The sequence below is a fragment of the Eretmochelys imbricata genome, chromosome 21 (genome assembly GCF_965152235.1).
Source record: "Eretmochelys imbricata isolate rEreImb1 chromosome 21, rEreImb1.hap1, whole genome shotgun sequence".
NCBI lineage: Eukaryota > Metazoa > Chordata > Testudines > Cheloniidae > Eretmochelys > Eretmochelys imbricata.
Window position 1 is genome coordinate 6,142,470 of NC_135592.1, and position 18,169 is coordinate 6,160,638.

Consider the following 18,169-nt stretch of genomic DNA (forward strand, 5'->3'; position numbering starts at 1 on the left):
TAAGAGAATTAGGTCTTCAAATCCCATTGGACTTCAATGGGAACTGGGTGTCCAACTCCCTTAACCTCCTTTAGAACATCTAGGCTGTAGAAGAAACACCCAGCAAGTAGTAATTTTCTATAAAGCCAAGAAGCTGTAATAAAATTCCAAGTCCATTTTTTTTTTCTAATGTGTCAGGTACAATCCTCTAAAAAGACAGGGGTTATAGCAGAAATGCTGGATGTCCCACAGATACAACAGCATTGCCATGATGCATCACACAGCGGGACAGCCCTCCTTTTAATAGTTACAGTTGCACCTCCAAATAAAACATTTTAAAAGGTCTTTGTATAGAGAGTCTTGATCTGCAGAGGAAAGAGCAGTAAGAATCTCAAATACTTGAACCTTGCAGCAGTGAGCATGGCTCATCTGACTTTACAACTGGCTGAATAATCACCAGTGGAGAGTGATCAGAGATGAGAAATTAATTCTCTTGTTCAAACCCCCACCTCATCCCCTGCACCCACCCACTTAGCTTCCTCCGAACAACTTCCCCCAGGGCTCAGCAAAGATGATTTTAACCTCAATTACAGCGAAATATTATGGTTGCCATCGAGAAATGGAACCAAGTGGGATCCAACAGCAATCAATGACTTGATGAGCAGAACTAATTCAATGCAGCTCATGCCGGGGGGTGGGGGTGGGGATGGGAGGAGCACTCACATGCTAGAGGAAAACATCACTCAACACTAGCTCTGAAAGATTGGGACCAGGTCTACACTACATAACTACATCACTCAGGGGTGTGAAAAATCCACACCCCTGAGCAAAGTAGTTAGATCAACCTAACCTTCCCCCGTATAGACAGCACTGACAGCTACCGCCTCACCACGAGGAAGATTAATTACACCGATGGGAGCAGCTCTCCCGTTGGTGTAAGAGCATCTTTGCTGCAGCTGCACCACTGTCGTGCCATACGGGAAGACAAGCCCTGGATCATCTCAGACTCCCGAAGTGGCTTTTGTGAGTTTCCAGCAAGCGTGAATGTTAAGGTAGAGATGATAAAAGTAGCTGTTATTTATTCAGTTTATACCTTTAATAAAACTAATTTAGCGCTGAGAGAAACACGCTAAATTGCCACTCCTGGAGACTGAGGTCTCCTATTGAGCGGCAGAACGTGTACCGCATAGGCAGTTGCAGGGTATGTACCCATACATGCTGCTTTACGATCATCTGCCCCAACCCTAAGCTTGACAGGACTCTTCTAGGGAAGAGGAGAGTTCTCTTTCCATAGACAATTTCATTCTTCACCCCTTTGCTGAGACTACCATTGAGCGAGGGGTGGGAATTAGCAGGACTATTGGCAACACATACACCTTGCCACTGGGAACTGGTCCAACACAAATCTGTAGACCTGGGTGGATTTGAATCAGCGGGAGGTCCTGGCTACAGGAGAATGGCTCCCTACATATCTCAGTGAACGTTCTATAAAGCGACACCATAAACTTGAAAGTTAGACAATTTCAAAAAAATGAGTTAAAAGCAGTTTTGGGAGCTACGTCTGCCTTTGAGTCCTTCTGCCAATTGTTTTATGGTTTTACAAACACATTTTCCTTTTTTAGAAAAACCTGTCTCTTTCAATTATAATCTTGGGGATTTGCTTAAAACAGTATGTATAAAATCTGAAACAGATGAAGCATTCCCTCTCTTTATAAAGATTCCTATACTCTGTGTCTACTGTACAAACTTCCCTTCTTTTTAACACTCCCTCTGCCAAGCAACTGTTGAAGAAAAGCCTCCCTAACCGCTTCACTACCGACTATTGTACCTGGTACATTTCCCCAGCGTACAGTGATCAGAGCCTGCTCTGCACTTCAGGCAGACAACATTGCAGGCCATCATTGCAGAGGGGCTACAAAGGATGCTAGCACAAAAGGGGTTAAAGAAGGAGATGCATACAGTGGGGTTAATGAGAACGACATTCAATACAGGCACCCAAGTCGCAGCACACTTACATCAATGAGATCAGACAGGTCGTGGATATAATACTTGAACACAGACGCATTGGTGGCTTCCAAAGCCAGCAGATACTCATTTCTCGCCTTAATGGCCTTCAGTTTATTTTCAGTATATTTTGCTTGACGCTGAAAAGAAATGGAAGAGTTGATTTAAAAAAAGAAAAGGAAAGAAAAAAAGTTCTTGGTGGCAGAACAAACTGTGCCCTCAGAACAATTACACCTCTCATCTCAATGCTCACTTTTCTTTGTTTGGGAACTAATTTCATCTAACAAGATTCCAAGGCTTAATTTAGATCAACACAGAGTGTTAATCAGACAACCCTGAATTTAGGGCTTTACCTGCAAACAACCCACAAACGAAGAGGGAGTGGAGGGGGTGAAGTCTTAGATGGTTTTACAAGGTTGTAAGGTGACGTAAAAAACAAGATGTCATTTCAGTCCACCTCCAGACCTGCAAGTCCTCTGGGCTACTTAATTTGATTGCTAGTGTATGTGGATCTGCTTAAGGAAAGAGCGAAGGATTAACATCACCCGCGTTTGCTTGTGTGCCTCCAGACACCATGGGCCAGACCCTCAGCTGCTGCAACATCCGCTGCTAATGATCTGGCCCCACATTTTACTACCCCATTGACATTGAAGAGAAAGCAATAATCTGCCCAATAGCAATTTTAAGGAAGATATTCCTTACCTTCTAGCCTCACCTCTCTCCAAGTGAAGAGGCTTGGGCTCTGCAGCATCTATGCATAATGAAGATAATTACAAAATATGGCTGCTGTGCTATCCAGCCAAGTTAATGACAATGCTAACCTTTGCATTTCCTAACACTGCATCCTTAACCCTGCATTGTAACATAGTGTTTTGAATTTAAGTATCGCTAACAGGAAACTTCTCAGCAGTCACTCTGGTCAATAACTACAAAGCTCTCCTCCTGACACCATTTATTTCCTCAGTGCCACTGCTCATTTACCTTCTCCTTCATTTTCTCAATTTTCTTGACTGAGCTCCGTCGGACATGTTTCTCTTCAAACCTAACGTTGGAAGTTGAGTCAGGGGAGCGTGGTGTCTGTTTGTCCTCTTGCTTCACCGACTTCCCAATCTGTTTCTCTTCCTGTTTTTCTGCCTCTTTCAGCTTGCTCTGAGCGCTGATGCTGTCAGCATTGTACATGTGGTAAGTCTTCATCACCTGCAAGAGACATCATTGAGCAGTCACATAGCAGCATGGCTTTGTATGCTCTGAGAAGGATGAGCTTGTTGTGCCCAAAGACAAACACACTAGATGCTCACAGATTTTACATACACCTTCTCAACATGGAATTTTACCTCTGTTTCAGCCTCCAATATACCTGCACTAATGAAACTGGAAAAAGAGCTGCACCAGTGCAAACCTTTGCCTATAGCTATCTACACCAGGTTTCTGCACACCAGTGGCTGGCCACTGACTGCTGAAACTGGGACAAATCCCCAGTATAGACTAGGCCCTAGGTGCTTAGAGAGTTTATTCACTGGGGGTGGGTGGGGAAATCAAACAGTGCTTTTATCTTTAAAACAAATGGATGTCATCCTACAGATCACAAACATTACTTCAAGATGGCCAAAGTACCCTTCAAAATAAAAGGCAAAAAGTAGAAGGTAAAAGTTCCTTACTGAAACTGGTTTCAAAACAGCTACCCATTATCGCTAAAAGAAATACGCTTCCTTGTCCGACAATCATGGCTCTATAGATCACAATATTTTATTTCATGCAAGCCACCACATTATATCTCAGAAAGAGTATTTTGTCAGTGAGCAGTTGATGGGTAATAGTTTCTGGTAGAAAGAAAACGCAAACTGGGCAAGTTGTAATGATGACAAAAACATCCTACCACAGAACAGGGACAAAGTATGTGTATGTATGAAACTGGGGTTCTCAGAGTATTTCTGCAGTCAAACTGGGTTATTATTCAGCTCTGATTTGGATTGCTTTTTCCATAATGTCTCACTAAGATCCTTTTAGTGGAAGCCAATGGACTAACCTGGGGTGGGACGACCACACAACCTATTTCCCTAAATTAGTTGCACAGTAAGTTCTGGTCATCCGCTTGGTTCTCGAAAGTTTTGAGCTATAGCCTCAAAACTAAATGAAATCGGTCACTGGGGATTCACAAATCTCATGCAGCCCTGTGTAAATCAGTGGCTTGCTCCCACTGGCCGTTGCCTGTCACTTCTCTGGATCAGCCGGAGATCCATATTTAATCCCAATTTGAGGTTTTTTTTTTTTAAAATACCAAAAAACTAATAAGGACCAGCTGATTCCCTTAACATAACTGAGGAGGGCTGTACCACATTGGATAATCATCATATACATGTATTTTCCTTGAAGTGTTCACTCCCATAGTGTTTGAGGCCCACAATCAGTACCTTTGTACTCTCTGCTGAGTGACAAACAGCACAACACTGCTTGCTGAGGTCCTTTTTGAGGGATCCAGTAGGAAAGGATGGTGCGAGAACACAATGGGCTCTAGGGAGAGATGCACTGTCAGGTTCAGAGGGGAAAGTGCTTTAAGTGAACAGCTGCATTTTAAGGAGAGTAGTGTAAAGAGAAACATTTGTATAAAATATTACTGATAAAAAGGTCATTCTAAACTCTAGCTACTCAAACTCAAATTCCAGGTTTTATACATTATTCCAAGTACATCTGAAGATGCAGAGGAGAGACACACAAGCCTCTGATTTGATGCTTTGCCAGTGCCACACTGGCATGTTATCATTTGGATAGTGGGATATGAATAGGCATCTTTGTAATGTAATTAGAGGCGCCTTTATTCATATTTCATACAGAAGCTCAATTGGCCTGGAGGCTTCTAGTCTTGGAAAATAATTTGTACTGATGTTCTTTAGCAATGACAAAAAGGAAGAACATGGTGCTACAGGCTTTTAGAGCACCTTAGTCTTTGTGGTCCTCTTGTAGTTAAAATTAGGATTATGCATCAATGGGACCTTCATCCCTCAAAAGGTTTCCAAGTGAGATACAAGGTCTGTGCACGTGAAGTCCTGATGGGCAAACCTCAGTCAGTTCAGATACATATCTGAAACCTCTTAGATCCACAACCTTAGCTTTTGCAAGTCTCCTAAGGAGAGTGTCTTTTGAGAGAGTTGGAACCTAGAAGTGCACAATGAATATGGAAACTAAGAAGATGGGGAGGAGACCACAACATATTTTAGTTTCAGAGAACACCGAGATCTAGTTTTGTGTAAACCAGGAGAAGAGAAGAAAAAGGACATGACATCTGAACTGATTTATCCATCCTCAATTAGGGTGAAAATAGGTACTGATAGTAATAGGCTGATAAGTGGCCAGTAAAGGTTATCCGAGTACAGCGCCCAATATTGCAGTCCTGACTTCAGCCCAATTCCCTTTGGAAGCCATTTGGTTTTAAGATGCAAACCATTATGCCCATTTCACCTTAGTCTGAACTTTAACAATTTCACTTTAAATGAGATGTAGGCTCTATCCTCACTCAAAGATCAGTGAAGCTTCTCAGTTACCGAGAGAAGTTAAACTTAAACACTGAAGAGCATGTGAACAGTGTCAGTATTAAGAAAGACCTTCTGAATAATTTACAGACAGACTTTCAACTACAACATATGCCTAGACTAGAAAGCAGGTATTTATAGCAGCTGTAAACTGCACAGAAGTTTGTTTTCCTCTATCACTGGAAAGGGAGCTGGCAGGGAGCAAGAAAAATTAATAAAAACCCAATTTTAATGAAATCCTGCTGACAATGCCTCGGTGCCTGCTCCATCTTTGGCAATGGGGTCAGTGCTGACTCACTATAGCCAGCTAGGGTCAACACCACAGCCAAAGAACAGATTAATATTACAGCAGGACCAGGACATAAAAATCAAGGGAACAAATTTAAATGAAATAGATTCCCGAAAGCATATGCCAGAGATTCACAGGGTTTTTTCCACTTCATGTTTGCATTGTGAATTTGCTTCATGGTATTGAAAATGAAGAATTTTTAAATTAAGCATCAATCGTCTTACTGACTAGTCTTAAAGGTAACAATATATTTACAAAACGTGTGAAAGATTCAGAAACTTTTAAGTGGGAAGTCAAAAGACTGGTAAAATATTTAGTTTAGCAAAATCTGCACCAGGAAATTAAAAAGCAGAATCAAGTAAATGGGGATCAATTGTCTCGGATAGTAAATTCCTAAGGCTGGTGTACAAGATCTTAGACTGAGGACGCAATTGCTACATCATCCACTTTCCCAACTCGTATGGCTGCTAATCTGCAGGTAACCAGACCGGGATGGCATGTATCAGGCAGACTGAAAGGACGTGAATTTTCAGAGCTCTGATTGCTGCAGATCAGCAGGATCTCTGAGCACAATATTGCTGGTGACAATCTGCTAACCCTGAAGTTACTTAATATTTCATCTGTAATAGGCAAGACCACTAATCTCACAGGATACAACCATAAACTACAGACTCAAATATTCAGGTGAGGCACTGGTTTCATATAGTAACTTAAGCCCCATATTTGTCAGTGCTGCACCTGAACTGTGACATTTGGCCACAAAATTAATGGGATAAACAGTGATATGGCTGAACTTAAAACTAGACTGAACATAAAACTCTCCTCATTTGCTCTGAGAGAGAATCAACTGGTCTCATTAGATGTTTTAAGTTTATATAAAACATTTCAGGCCTGATTAATTTAGCACCCACAAGTGCTGCTTATGTCAATGGACTCAAAGAATTCATTTGCACAAGGTTGCACGAAATCTGTGAATCCCAATGAATGATTCATTTAGTTTCGAGACTGTTGCTCATCACTTCTGCAAACTGGGCAGTTGATCAGAAACTTCCTTACAGCCAGTTTAGACAAGCTGTTTTTTCAAGGTTAGTCCACTGATTCTCATAAAAGTTACTTAATAAGGGCAGTTACACTAGAGAAAAGGCAATTGCAATAGAACTGAATACTACACCATTTTGAATGAATGATTTATAGAATCCTGTTCTCTCTCTCACTCCTCCCCCGCCCCCCCCAAGTATTTGCCATCTCTAATTTCCATGAATAGATGAAACCTAAAGGAAACGGGGCAGTGAGTTTGTTCTGATTTATTGAAATTGGCAGTGATTGCTGTCCAGTAGGCAGACAGTATCAAGAGTAGTTCATATGCAAAGGCATTTCTGGAAGTCCAAACTACAACTGCTCTCTCTTGCCCCATCAGTCAACATCCTAAACCAGATTCAGCCCTAGTACAAATGGGCACAACCTCACTTGAGTCAATAGAGCAGTATCAGATGTGCATCTGGAGCTAAGAAGTTAACCTTCTCGTTCACTCATTTTGCTAGCGGCATGTTATTTTGTGGCAGAAACAACAAGAAACTTGAATGGCTGGTAATTAAGTTTGATCCACTTAGAAAGAGAGCTACTTTATAATATGGTTGGGGTGGGGATTGCTCTTTGTAATTTGAAAAGAAGCTTCAGCAAAGAGATGATCTGAAATTTTAAAAAGAATGAATGAATTTCCCGTCTCTGCTAGGGCTGCAAAGGTTATTCATGCGCTAATAAAATGTTTATCATTGGGGTGCTTAGGGAAAACTGACAAAGGATTTTTCTAATGGTGAGTGCTTTAAGGTAACTTCCTTCAATACCTGGCTCAATGGACTTGTGAGAAACTGGCGTCCTGAACATGCATATACTGGAACGTAAGTTTCTTGGGTCATCATCTTATCATCTGAAGTGCTGTGTACACTTAGTGCAATTTAAGTTAATCAAAATACTTGGAGACAAGCGTCTGAAGACAGGTACGTCTTCTGCTGTAGGAGCCTTTACCCATACATAATATAGGAGAGAGAAAAACACAAATGAAGCCTAGATTGAGCCAGCAAATGAGAGGCGATTCCTATGGCCGGCAAACCAGACGACGTGACCTGATTTCATAATTTATAGAGCCACGTTTATTCTTAGCGTAACTCCGCTGCCATCAACAAGAAAAGCCTGCAAATATCCCTGCTGCACAAAGCAATGCTGGACATCTAACACCATTTAAGACTATGTCACGCAACCACTGTTAGAAAAATCTGCATGGAATGCCTACGAATTCTACCACACTGCTACTCAACCGTCATGGCTTGGAGTTGCCTTTAAGCAATATAAAATGTCTTCCCCAGGGTTAAACTTGCTGATTCAGTGATAGTAACTGCTCCCAACCAAGAGCAGGGGTGAGATAAACCAAAAACACTCACTCTACTGCATGGCAACGCAGAGCGAAACCACTAAGTTATCAGGCCAGTATAATATCAAAATTGCCATGCATCAGCAGCTGTGTTTCTGTGGCACAGTACTAAAAATGCCATTCTAACTGTTCCAGCACCAAGAGCTCTGGCATGTGCTGAATTCTCTTTTTTCTTCCCTTCCTTAATTCTACTGCTTTCTCAAAGATTAGCCCAAATATTTGGCTTTAACACTCCAATGCTGAACTCCTTCCTTTGGGGTTTTGCTGGTATATGTAATTTCAGAGAAACACCCCTCCCTACTGTAATGTTAGCTGTTAATACCCAAGCTCCACCCGAGGGTCAATGTGTTCTGACTTTCAAACACATTCCTGAAGGGTCTTTTCAGGAGAAGAGGGGTAAGGGAAAGAATTTACACCACAACGTTATCAGTAACCCAGATCATTAGGCAAAAAACCAAGGTGTTCCGTGCAACAACCCCTCAGAAAAAATGTTTGCAAGGCATGTTTCTAAAATAGAAGCAATTCACCAACAGATGATGAAAGGACAGATTTAATCAACAGCCAACATATTTCATTCAGCTGCACGAGAAGGAAAGCCCCAGAACAGCATGTGAGCTTTATGAACATATTTCTTCTCCTTCCCCAGGCAATGCCTCTTCCTTTGAGTTTGTGCTGGATACACTGCAGAACGGAAAGGACAGATGGTGGCTGTCTTCCTGGTGTCACTTATTTTTCTGGAACACAGGAGGACCACATGTACCTGGTGGCCCGTTCCACTGAATTTGCATGGCTTTTTTCTACACCAAGGTTATTTTTCTTCAAGTCAGCCACATACAATCACTGTGCCTGTCTGACACACGCACAAGATGCCCTGAAGTATTTAAGAGGGTATTTTGGGTTCTTTTAAATGTTGTGTTATCCCTCATTTTCCCTCCTTTTGAAATGCCTCTGCACATGGTAGCAGGCACAAATTAAGGCAGGAACTTTGGGAACTGGGACCAGCAATCAGAATGACCTCAATGCAGCACTGAATCATCGAGAAATGGCGAAACTGCTGGAAAAAGGACCTGGATGGACAAGTTAACAAATGGAGTTTGATGGGGGGGGGGGGGGGAAGAATGATGGAGAGGAGAGAAAGAGGACCAGCAAACCTCAGTCTGTAGCACAATGAAAACAATTTTCTTTAAGATACTGTTTCAATAGTACCTCAAACCCATCAGGGTGAAAATTATATAAAGATGGAATGGGGGAGAAATGCTGGAGAAATTGTGGTTAATGAGAAGATTTTATGTATATGGGGTGGAGAAGTCCAGTCATTGAAGAGTACTGGGATGTAATTTTAACCGAATATCACACATTATTGGATATTTGTTACCAAATGATCCTTAGGTAAAACCTCCTAGGGCTTCCGAGAGGAAACGGTCAGATGAGGGGGAAAAAAAGGTTAATCTCATCTGCTAGTAGCTGCTCTGATACTGATAACCTCTGTTTAACCCCAGATAAATGGTTAAAAAACGTGAGGTGGTTGTTACGGAAAAAGTGATTCACCACTTACATACCCAGCGAACGAGACGAAGGACAAATAGGTACTTATATAGTCGGTTATCCTCTATTTAATACTTCACTTACCTTTACCGGCAAAAACCCAGAACACCTGTCCATTCTTTTTCTGGACTATCAACATTTGACAGACACGGCTGATCTGTTAAATGTGTAATCAGAGAATTCACGAATTTTAATAAAACCACTAGAAATGACACGGCCTGGGTAGTGTGAAGATGCTACTCTGTAACCTGTTAGAGAGATCCAGTAATTACATTGCTGTATAATCAATGAATGCATCCGATGAAGTGAGCTGCAGCTCATGAAAGCTTATGCTCTAATAAATTGGTTAGTCTCTAAGGTGCCACAAGTCCTCCTTTTCTTTTTGCGGATACAGACGAACATGGCTGCTACACTGAAACCTGTCATTGCTGTATAATGTTTCTTTAAAGAAAAGCTCACTGTTGTGATAATTGTATTGTCTCTGATATTTACATGGCTAGGATTTGTAAACCTGCTATAACTTCCTAAATAAAGAGAGTTTAAAACAACAAAATGAAAAATGGGAAACTATCGAGGCAGAACGGGGCTCTCGATGGGAAATGTCAAGGTGTTAGGAAGAAAATGTCTGCACTGTGAGAGAAAAGCGAAGATTCTGGTATTGGGATGAAAATCTGTGATAAGACTTTCCAAAGTTGCCAGGGAGCCTCATTTAATACTTACCCCCCTATGATGGGGTGTCTATCCCATACAAAGCCTGCAGAGGTAAAAAGGGACAACTACCCCTGTGTCAGGCTGCACGTGGGAGAGTCAGGGCTTATACGGCCCAACACCTGATGAAGCCCAGCTTCGGGAGGAGCTGGGCTCGGCATGAAGGAAGAAAGTTGGTGGTAAGAGAAGGCTGAAGGGAAGAACTCTACTGTCACTCCCTAGAGAGGAGGGGAGTTGGTAATAGGTTAGGAGGAGTTCAGGGCAGGAGTAAGCCCTGAGATCCTGCCTTGGAATGCAGACTCTGGCAAGAACGCGACAGGGGATGAAACAGCTACAAGGAGCACAGGAAGCTCCAAGAGTAAAACAGAGGAGGGCCTGAAGGTAAGGAAGAGAGGCAGGAAAGAACCCGGGGAAACAGCAATAAGACTGGAGCTTGAGCAGACGATGGTTGCTGGGCATAGGATCCCTGGGCTGAGTAATGGAAGGACCCAGGTTCCCCTACTAGCAGCTGGGCAAGTGGCACAAACTGGGTAGCGGATCAGAAGACTGCTGGAGTGTCCAGTGGGACTTTGATTCCCCCAGAAGGGGAGGACTCCAGTGACTTGGCCGGATGGAACACCCCGAGTGATGAAGAGGGAGTAACCTGACTCCAGAGAGATACAGTACGAGACCCTGGGCCAAGAAACCCAAGGAGGGGGCGTCAGATTGGTTGGGAGCTAATCCCCAGGTTGGCCACAGCTTTGAGTTGTGAACTGTGTGACACCACCCCTGCCTAATAGCAGCCAGTACTTGACTGTACTGGGATGCCTCCAACCAAGCAAGGCCTAAGAGAAGAGCCATCCCATGCGGACTTTAAATGGATTCTCCCAAGGGCATTCCAATTTCAAAGTTAGTATTCATAAAAAAGGAAGACATTTGGAGTTTCTGAAAATGCTCCACTTCTTAGGATTGCTTCGGTTTTCCCCTGGACTCTTGGAGGAGTCTGGCTGTGAGCAGACATTGCACAGTATTATCAACTTTGACCACTATCCAGTTTTGGATTCCAACAAATTGAGTCATCTGAGTTTCACGTCCCAGAACAAATTATTTAACTGCTTCGCTCAAAGGACATTTCTGTGTTTAAATCCACAAATCTTATCTCCTTGCCCTGACTTTTTGCATTGAATCACACCAAATCCCAATTACAAACAACTATAGCTACCAAGGAGGGAACAATACCCATGGTCAGCTTTTAATGGCAAGATCACGGTCAGCACTGAAATACTTCGCCAGAACAGCAGTTACCCATCAGCCACCATCTGACCTGCATTGCTGGATGTTCTACCAGTAGTACTTTTATCCAGTATTTTTAAACCATCCCCAACCCTACAGTTTTCTCCTCAACTACTCTTTACTTGAAAAAGAATTCAATACTTGGATCCTGTGACAACAAGAAACACTCCGATTTCTACTTCTAGGACAAGATGAGCAGTACACTTGACCTTCTGTGGTAACATACGTTCAAAAAAGAGCCACAGCAGTGAGTCTCAGAGGCCCGGTCAGACTAGGGCTCGTGCTACAGTGCTAAATAGTGCAGTGTAGGTGTTTCCACTTGGGCTGGTGCTCTGAAACCCACCCCCACCCGGCTTTCAGATCCAAACTCCAGCCTGAGTGGGAATGTCTGCATTGCTATTTTTAGCACCGTAGTACAAGCCTGAGTCCATAGCCCTGAGCTCTGAGAGTCACTGCTGTGGCTTCCCCCCCAAAGCGTACAGAAGAACCTCAGAGTTACGAACACCTCGGGAATCAAAGTTGCTCGAAACTCTGAACAAAACGTTATGGTTGTTCTTTGAGAAGTTCACAACTGAACATTGACTTAATACAGCTTTGAAACTTTACTATGCGGAAGAAAAATGCTGGTTTTACCCATCCTAATTTCAATGAAACAAGCACAGAAACAGTTTCCTTACCTTGTCAAATCTTTTTTTCAAAAACTTTCCCCCATTATTGTTTTAGTAGTTTACATTTAACAGTACAGCACTGTATTTGCTTCCCCCCGCCCGCTTCTGGTCTCTGCTCCTGCCTGATTGCATACTTCCGGTTCCAAATGAGGTGTGTGGCTGACCCATCAGTTCGTAACTCTGAGGTTCTACTGTATATGTACCCTAACTGATGTACCACAACCTTTTGGCAGGGCTCAATTGTTATCCCAAGGCTAAGGAAAGGGCTGCCCTAATTTACAGCACTATAGGTTGGCAGAAGTCTGTGTGTTGGAGGTGGAGAAAGGGAACGGAGGTGGACACAGAACCAGATTTTGCAGACTGGTTCCACATCATCATGAATGCTAAAAAAATACAGGCAACACTTCCTGAAAGCTGAATATGGTGTTGGTTGGCAACAGAAGCAGCTTACCCACATGGCTCTGCCAAAACATCTCATTTGAAAACCTCAGCCTCCCTGCTGCGCCAGTCATAGTCCTCGCCTAAACGGATGCTGAGAAACAGCCCAAAGGCTGCATGTTGTGAAGTGGACAACTATTTCCTGGTCAAGAGGAATGGGTTAGTGGTACAGTGTCCACGTCATTGCAAAGCTTCTCCTCCAGCCTTTATCACCAAAGTGCAGATTTGGGGACATCACTGGAGTATGCTGGGATGAGAAGCATATTTTATAATAAATAATTACAGAAGGAAAGTATGTTAAGCAGCTGTGAGACAATGCTATGGTGAGGAAGGGGATGCCTGTTTATGGCCTTTTGAATTATGAGTTATCCTGCTTTTAATTTTTTATGCAGCAGCCAGAGAATAGGATGAGTGCTATATAAATATATGGTACACCCAAAATTAGGATCCCTATTCTCCTGGGCTAGCTAATTGTAGCACACAAAATGTGTGTTTTTTTAAAATTAATAGGGTAAAACATCTTAGGGTACTGAGAATTATCTAGTTTTCTGGGACGAAGGAAGTCAGACTTCGCTTACTGTCAAGGTTACTATGCTTTGTACTAGAGAAGTCAGATAACCTACAGTTGCATTTAGAGATTACCTGCATATTTTTGATACTTTTTTACGATACTATAAAAATATAGGAGAAAAATTTGTGGGGGAGGTTTTGTTAAAAATAAGTGCATAAAAATCTTGTGCATGGAGACACCTCATTCCAGGTACTCAAACAGAAGCAAAACATATTTACAACAGACTGTTTCGTCCTCAGGAAAAAAGGCTACAACTCAGCTGTCTCAGAGTTTCATCCCTGGAGAGGGGGTCCTGTACAGAGCTTTGTCTGAAACCAAATGCTGAGTCTAATAGTAATATTAGGCATATTCAGGAATTCAAATCCCCTTCCACCCCAACCCACGGCTGACAAACCTTGCTGAAATCAGGATCCAGAAAACAAACCAAATATGAAAATCTACAATAAATCCTCAAGTAGGGGGAAAGGTAGAGTTGCACGGTGAAGTCTGATCTGTCACATTAGGCACTACATCCCAGTTTGGAGAGAATGGGGCCAGTTGTGTTGGGTTTGCTGTAGAAATTAAAAGAGTGCAACCACAGTACTGAAACATGTGCACAGCCAAAAATGTATCTCAAAACATGACACTTTCCATAATTCCTGTGCAACATTCTTTGGCAACAACAGAACAGACAGAGATACAGCCTGAGGATAAAGATGGAATGAAAATAAAATTAATGTTACAGTATAGATTGGTGAACACACGAGGCTTCAAATCACTTAGATCATAAACATGCATCAGCCCTAGGGGGTTAGTCTCCTTTACAACAGCTTTAACAGCAGGAAGGCAGGCAGGCAGAAGCCAAACACTTCTTTCCTTATGCATGAAAAGAACTCATGAAGGAAGTCTGATTTACCGTGTATAGCTCATTCAGGACCTTCATCAAGTCTTCCTGGAGCTGCAATCCGACTTCTTTACTCTACAACAAACGAGAACCGGAGAGCCATTAGGGACAGTTGGAGAACATGAACATGCCACACACACTGTTAATAATCTAGACCCAGTTAGGCACCATTTAACCCCTCAGCTCAGACACAATTACAGTCAAATTACACAAACAGTTTTAATACCATGAAATGTCATGCATACAGTCAGGGAAACAACATGAAACAGAAAGAAGGGATGTTTTAGTTGAATGCTCATTTTTCAATGGCTCTCTCAGCTACCACAAAGCGAAGCCCCACTCGGAGAGACAAATAATGCCAGGCTGGGAACGCTTACGCTGTGTGGTGTCAATGAGCACTTCGGTGACTGCCAGAGGAGTCAACAGTCGGGCGTGTACCCCCTAAGTCTCCATAAAGACTCATGTCCAGTTAAAGACCAAGCGTGTTAACTTCTTAACAAAACCCAGCTCTATAAGCTGGGAAAGCAGCAGCCTATAGCTGTATCTGAAGTTCACAGTCCTGTGTGATAGCCCTTGCTCTCTCACACACACTTACTTCAGTGCCCTATTCTCCTCCTTGCTATCCTTAAAGTTCCATAGGTCACACAGTGCAGCATCAGTAGTTGGTGCCAATACCGAGAATGTCAATTATATACTAAATGGGGGAACTCAGAAGGGATTTGACAAGTATTTACAGGTCGGAGAGACACATCAAGGTGCCAAACCTCCTTTTAACTCACTGGCTGACTCTTTGAGACAATGGGTACCTGCACCTGGACACAAGGTGGAAATGGCTCTCTGGAAAGGGAGGATCTTGCGTGGGGGATGAGCATTCTTGGAGATGAACCCCAATTGGGGAGGGAGGGAAGGAGGTCTGTCTGTCTACATGCCTTTTGTGAATAAAACCAAACCTAGGAAAGTGGTTATGTTTTGACTGGCCACAGCTTGCAGCCACTGCATGCGGAAGCATGTACAAAGCCCACTTACTTAGACATTTATTTTTGAATGCAGTGGTAATGCCAAGATATAAAAAAGGAAACCCCACCCACTCTATCAACTCTGCAGTCAACTCCCCCAATTCCCACCTCAAATTATAAAGCCAGACATGGGATTTACTCTGGCAGACAACACCATCGGCTATTTTTAAACGGCAAGTACTACAATACAATTTTAACTGTATCAGCACACATCACTCCCTAGCAAGGGGCAGTTGGTACGAGTGAGGTGCTCCGTTGTAGCCCAGGCAATACAACTCACGAAAAATAAATGGAAGCTGCACCGAGGCCTGATTAGTTGTCAAGGTTCCAACTAGCCAGCAGCCAAGTGACAATTTAAAAAAGAGAGTTGGGTATTTTGATTCCTTGGCAGGTGACATCAGGCAGGTATTCCTGGCTTGTGCTTGGATGAAGCTGCCATACAGAAGTGCTGCACTGTCAAACTCTCGGCTGTAGCTAAACACTGGAATACAGGAACGAACAAAGAGCATGAGCATCTCAACTTCATTTAAAAGGGCATTTCATCCCCCTGCCTTCCAATTGTCAACCTTCACAACTCACCTAGGTAAGAGATCAAAGCTTACTCTTCACCCACTGCTACCGCCAAGGCAGCGACCAAATGCTTAGTGTTTGGTTACCTGGGTTTTTAAAGATAGTGTTGCAATTATATCAGAATCCAGGGTAACCGGGCAGGCTACGTGGCTACCAAAAATAGCCTATGCTATTGCGATCATTACAGAGTGGCAAATGTCCAGTTTTCAAATGGTGCCTACATACGATAGTAATTTTGCACGTTTGTGTGAGCAGACCTGTACACTTCAAAATCTTGCACTCAGCAGGCTGGAGCCTCGTCTCTGTATTATACGCTTTCAAATGAACCACCTACATATATTCACGTCACTAAAAGAGGATACGTGGGCACGTTAAGTCTTCTTGCACTAGACATTTGTGCACATGCTAACAGACTGCATCTGCTCCCTTTGAGTTCAAAGGAAACTTTCCCCTCAACTTCAATACAAACAGGATTGGAGTCTAAAACAGGTGGTCAAGAAGTGGCAATTTATTCCCGCTGCAACCCGAAAAGCTTGAATGAGAAACTGAGGCCTTTAGATATACCAAAAAGCACATTCGACAAGCGTATAGTCAGACTGCTTAAAATTTTCTGGATTCTCCGTGTGTTTATGCATGTACCCTCCCAACCCATACATCATCCCTGCCTCGTGCATCCACTGAAAAGCATATCTTCCTCTTCCCTCCACTCACTGGCTCTCCAATAGCCTGAGCAACTTTTTCTACAGCAAGAGCGTGCGAGAGCAACAGAAAGCTCTGTTATACAACTGGCTGGAATATTTGCACAAGCGTACACTTGACATAACTCAGCCCACGGCACTTGAAAGAATGAAGCCAGTACAACTACAATTCAGCCCAGACAGATGTTTCCTTTCTTGCTGCTGACGACTCGGAGAAGAAATGTCTCATCCATTATCCCTGTTTATTTGAACAGGCTGCTGAAGCAATTTTGACTTACTGCTTTAAGTCCAGCTCCCTGTGGAGTACAGGACTGTTTGATAACCAATGTGAAATTTTATGCTGTTTAAAATACAAGGGGCCTTCGGAAACTCCAAGTGACGCTGGCACAGAGGCAGTTAATCGTAACAGGCATCTGAGACCATCGTGCTTTCCAAAAAGGTACTGGAACTGTGACGTTCTGATCCAGAGTGCCCTTACATGCGGTTCTTAAAAAAACAAAACAAAACAAACCAAACATGTAGTCAACTGTCATTAGTCCCCACGCACCACAATATAAGAAAGCTGTGGATTTCAAGGGGGAAATTTCCTCCAATGAAAACCTAACCAGAGGACAATTTGCCATATGAAACCTAGTAACACCCTAGTAACACCCCTCTGATAAAGCAATTAATTCCTGGCAATCCTATGAACTGCATTCCAAAGAAGGGGGAGGAGTAAAGGCAAAGAACCAACAGAGCTGCCTTTGTATGTTATCAGACAAAATATCTCTTTTCTTTAAACTTAATGGAAAAGAATGAGTCATCATTCTAAACAGCTCAGGACACTGAAGGGAAGAAAATAATTTGCTGTGGGCAAAGTCTTTTTATTTTAATTTTTGACATTATCCTTCTATTTGTTGCCTGAAATGGTCTAGATTAGGAGCTTAACAGTAGCCCTGTTACTTATAACCCAGCCAAACCAAAAAGACTTTCCCAGCAGGATTTTAACCTGCAAAGGATCATCAGTAGTTGTTGTCCCTTTAGGCCACGCATCCTTTCAGGCTGCTGCGGTGGTCTCCTGGGGACCAGCGTTCTTGCAGAGCTGTGCTCCTCTAACATATCAGTATTAAAAGCAGCAGCAATCTCTGAAATGCAGTTTTAGCACTCCGAGCCTAATCCTTAACACTTTAATTCTTCCATCTGTAATGTAAAAGCTGTGATCATTCAGAGACACACGAGGGGAGCTAAGCCACACTGAACCCTTTCGCTTCCAAGGGTTTTAAAATGAAGCACATCCAGATCGTATTTTGTGGAGGCAGGAGTAAATGGAGTAAGAGGACAATGCCTCTATCTCTCCACTACCACCATACTCTCATTCAAAAGCCAGCCATGCCCACAGTACATGCAACTAATAATTGATTCTGCTTTTATTTTAATTAACAGGTGATTCAATCTATTTCAACATGTGGCAAGAGGTAATTTCATCCAGATTTTTTTCCCATTCACTAGGTTTTAAAGCAGCACCATTCATGTCTCTACAGATAAAATTGTACCAGCCTTTTTAATACAGAATCCAATTTTCTAGGGGGTTTAT

At 42.7% G+C, this 18,169-nt stretch overlaps 1 protein-coding gene across 4 annotated transcripts in view; it reads right to left on the reverse strand.

Annotated features, from left to right (window-relative positions):
* Nucleotides 1–18,169, reverse strand: part of SRGAP2 (SLIT-ROBO Rho GTPase activating protein 2) — a 207,340-nt gene that overhangs the window by 63,447 nt on the left and 125,724 nt on the right. For 3 of the 4 annotated variants that reach the window (XM_077839100.1, XM_077839103.1, XM_077839104.1), the window contains 3 exons: nucleotides 14,325–14,387; nucleotides 2,965–3,180; nucleotides 1,995–2,123 (listed from right to left, as the gene is read on the reverse strand). In XM_077839100.1, coding sequence (XP_077695226.1) covers nucleotides 1,995–2,123; nucleotides 2,965–3,180; nucleotides 14,325–14,387 — 408 coding nt within the window. Of the gene's footprint in view, nucleotides 1–1,994; nucleotides 2,124–2,964; nucleotides 3,181–14,324; nucleotides 14,388–16,874; nucleotides 16,994–18,169 lie in introns of those variants that run through there. The other variant, XM_077839102.1, reaches the window with a different exon arrangement.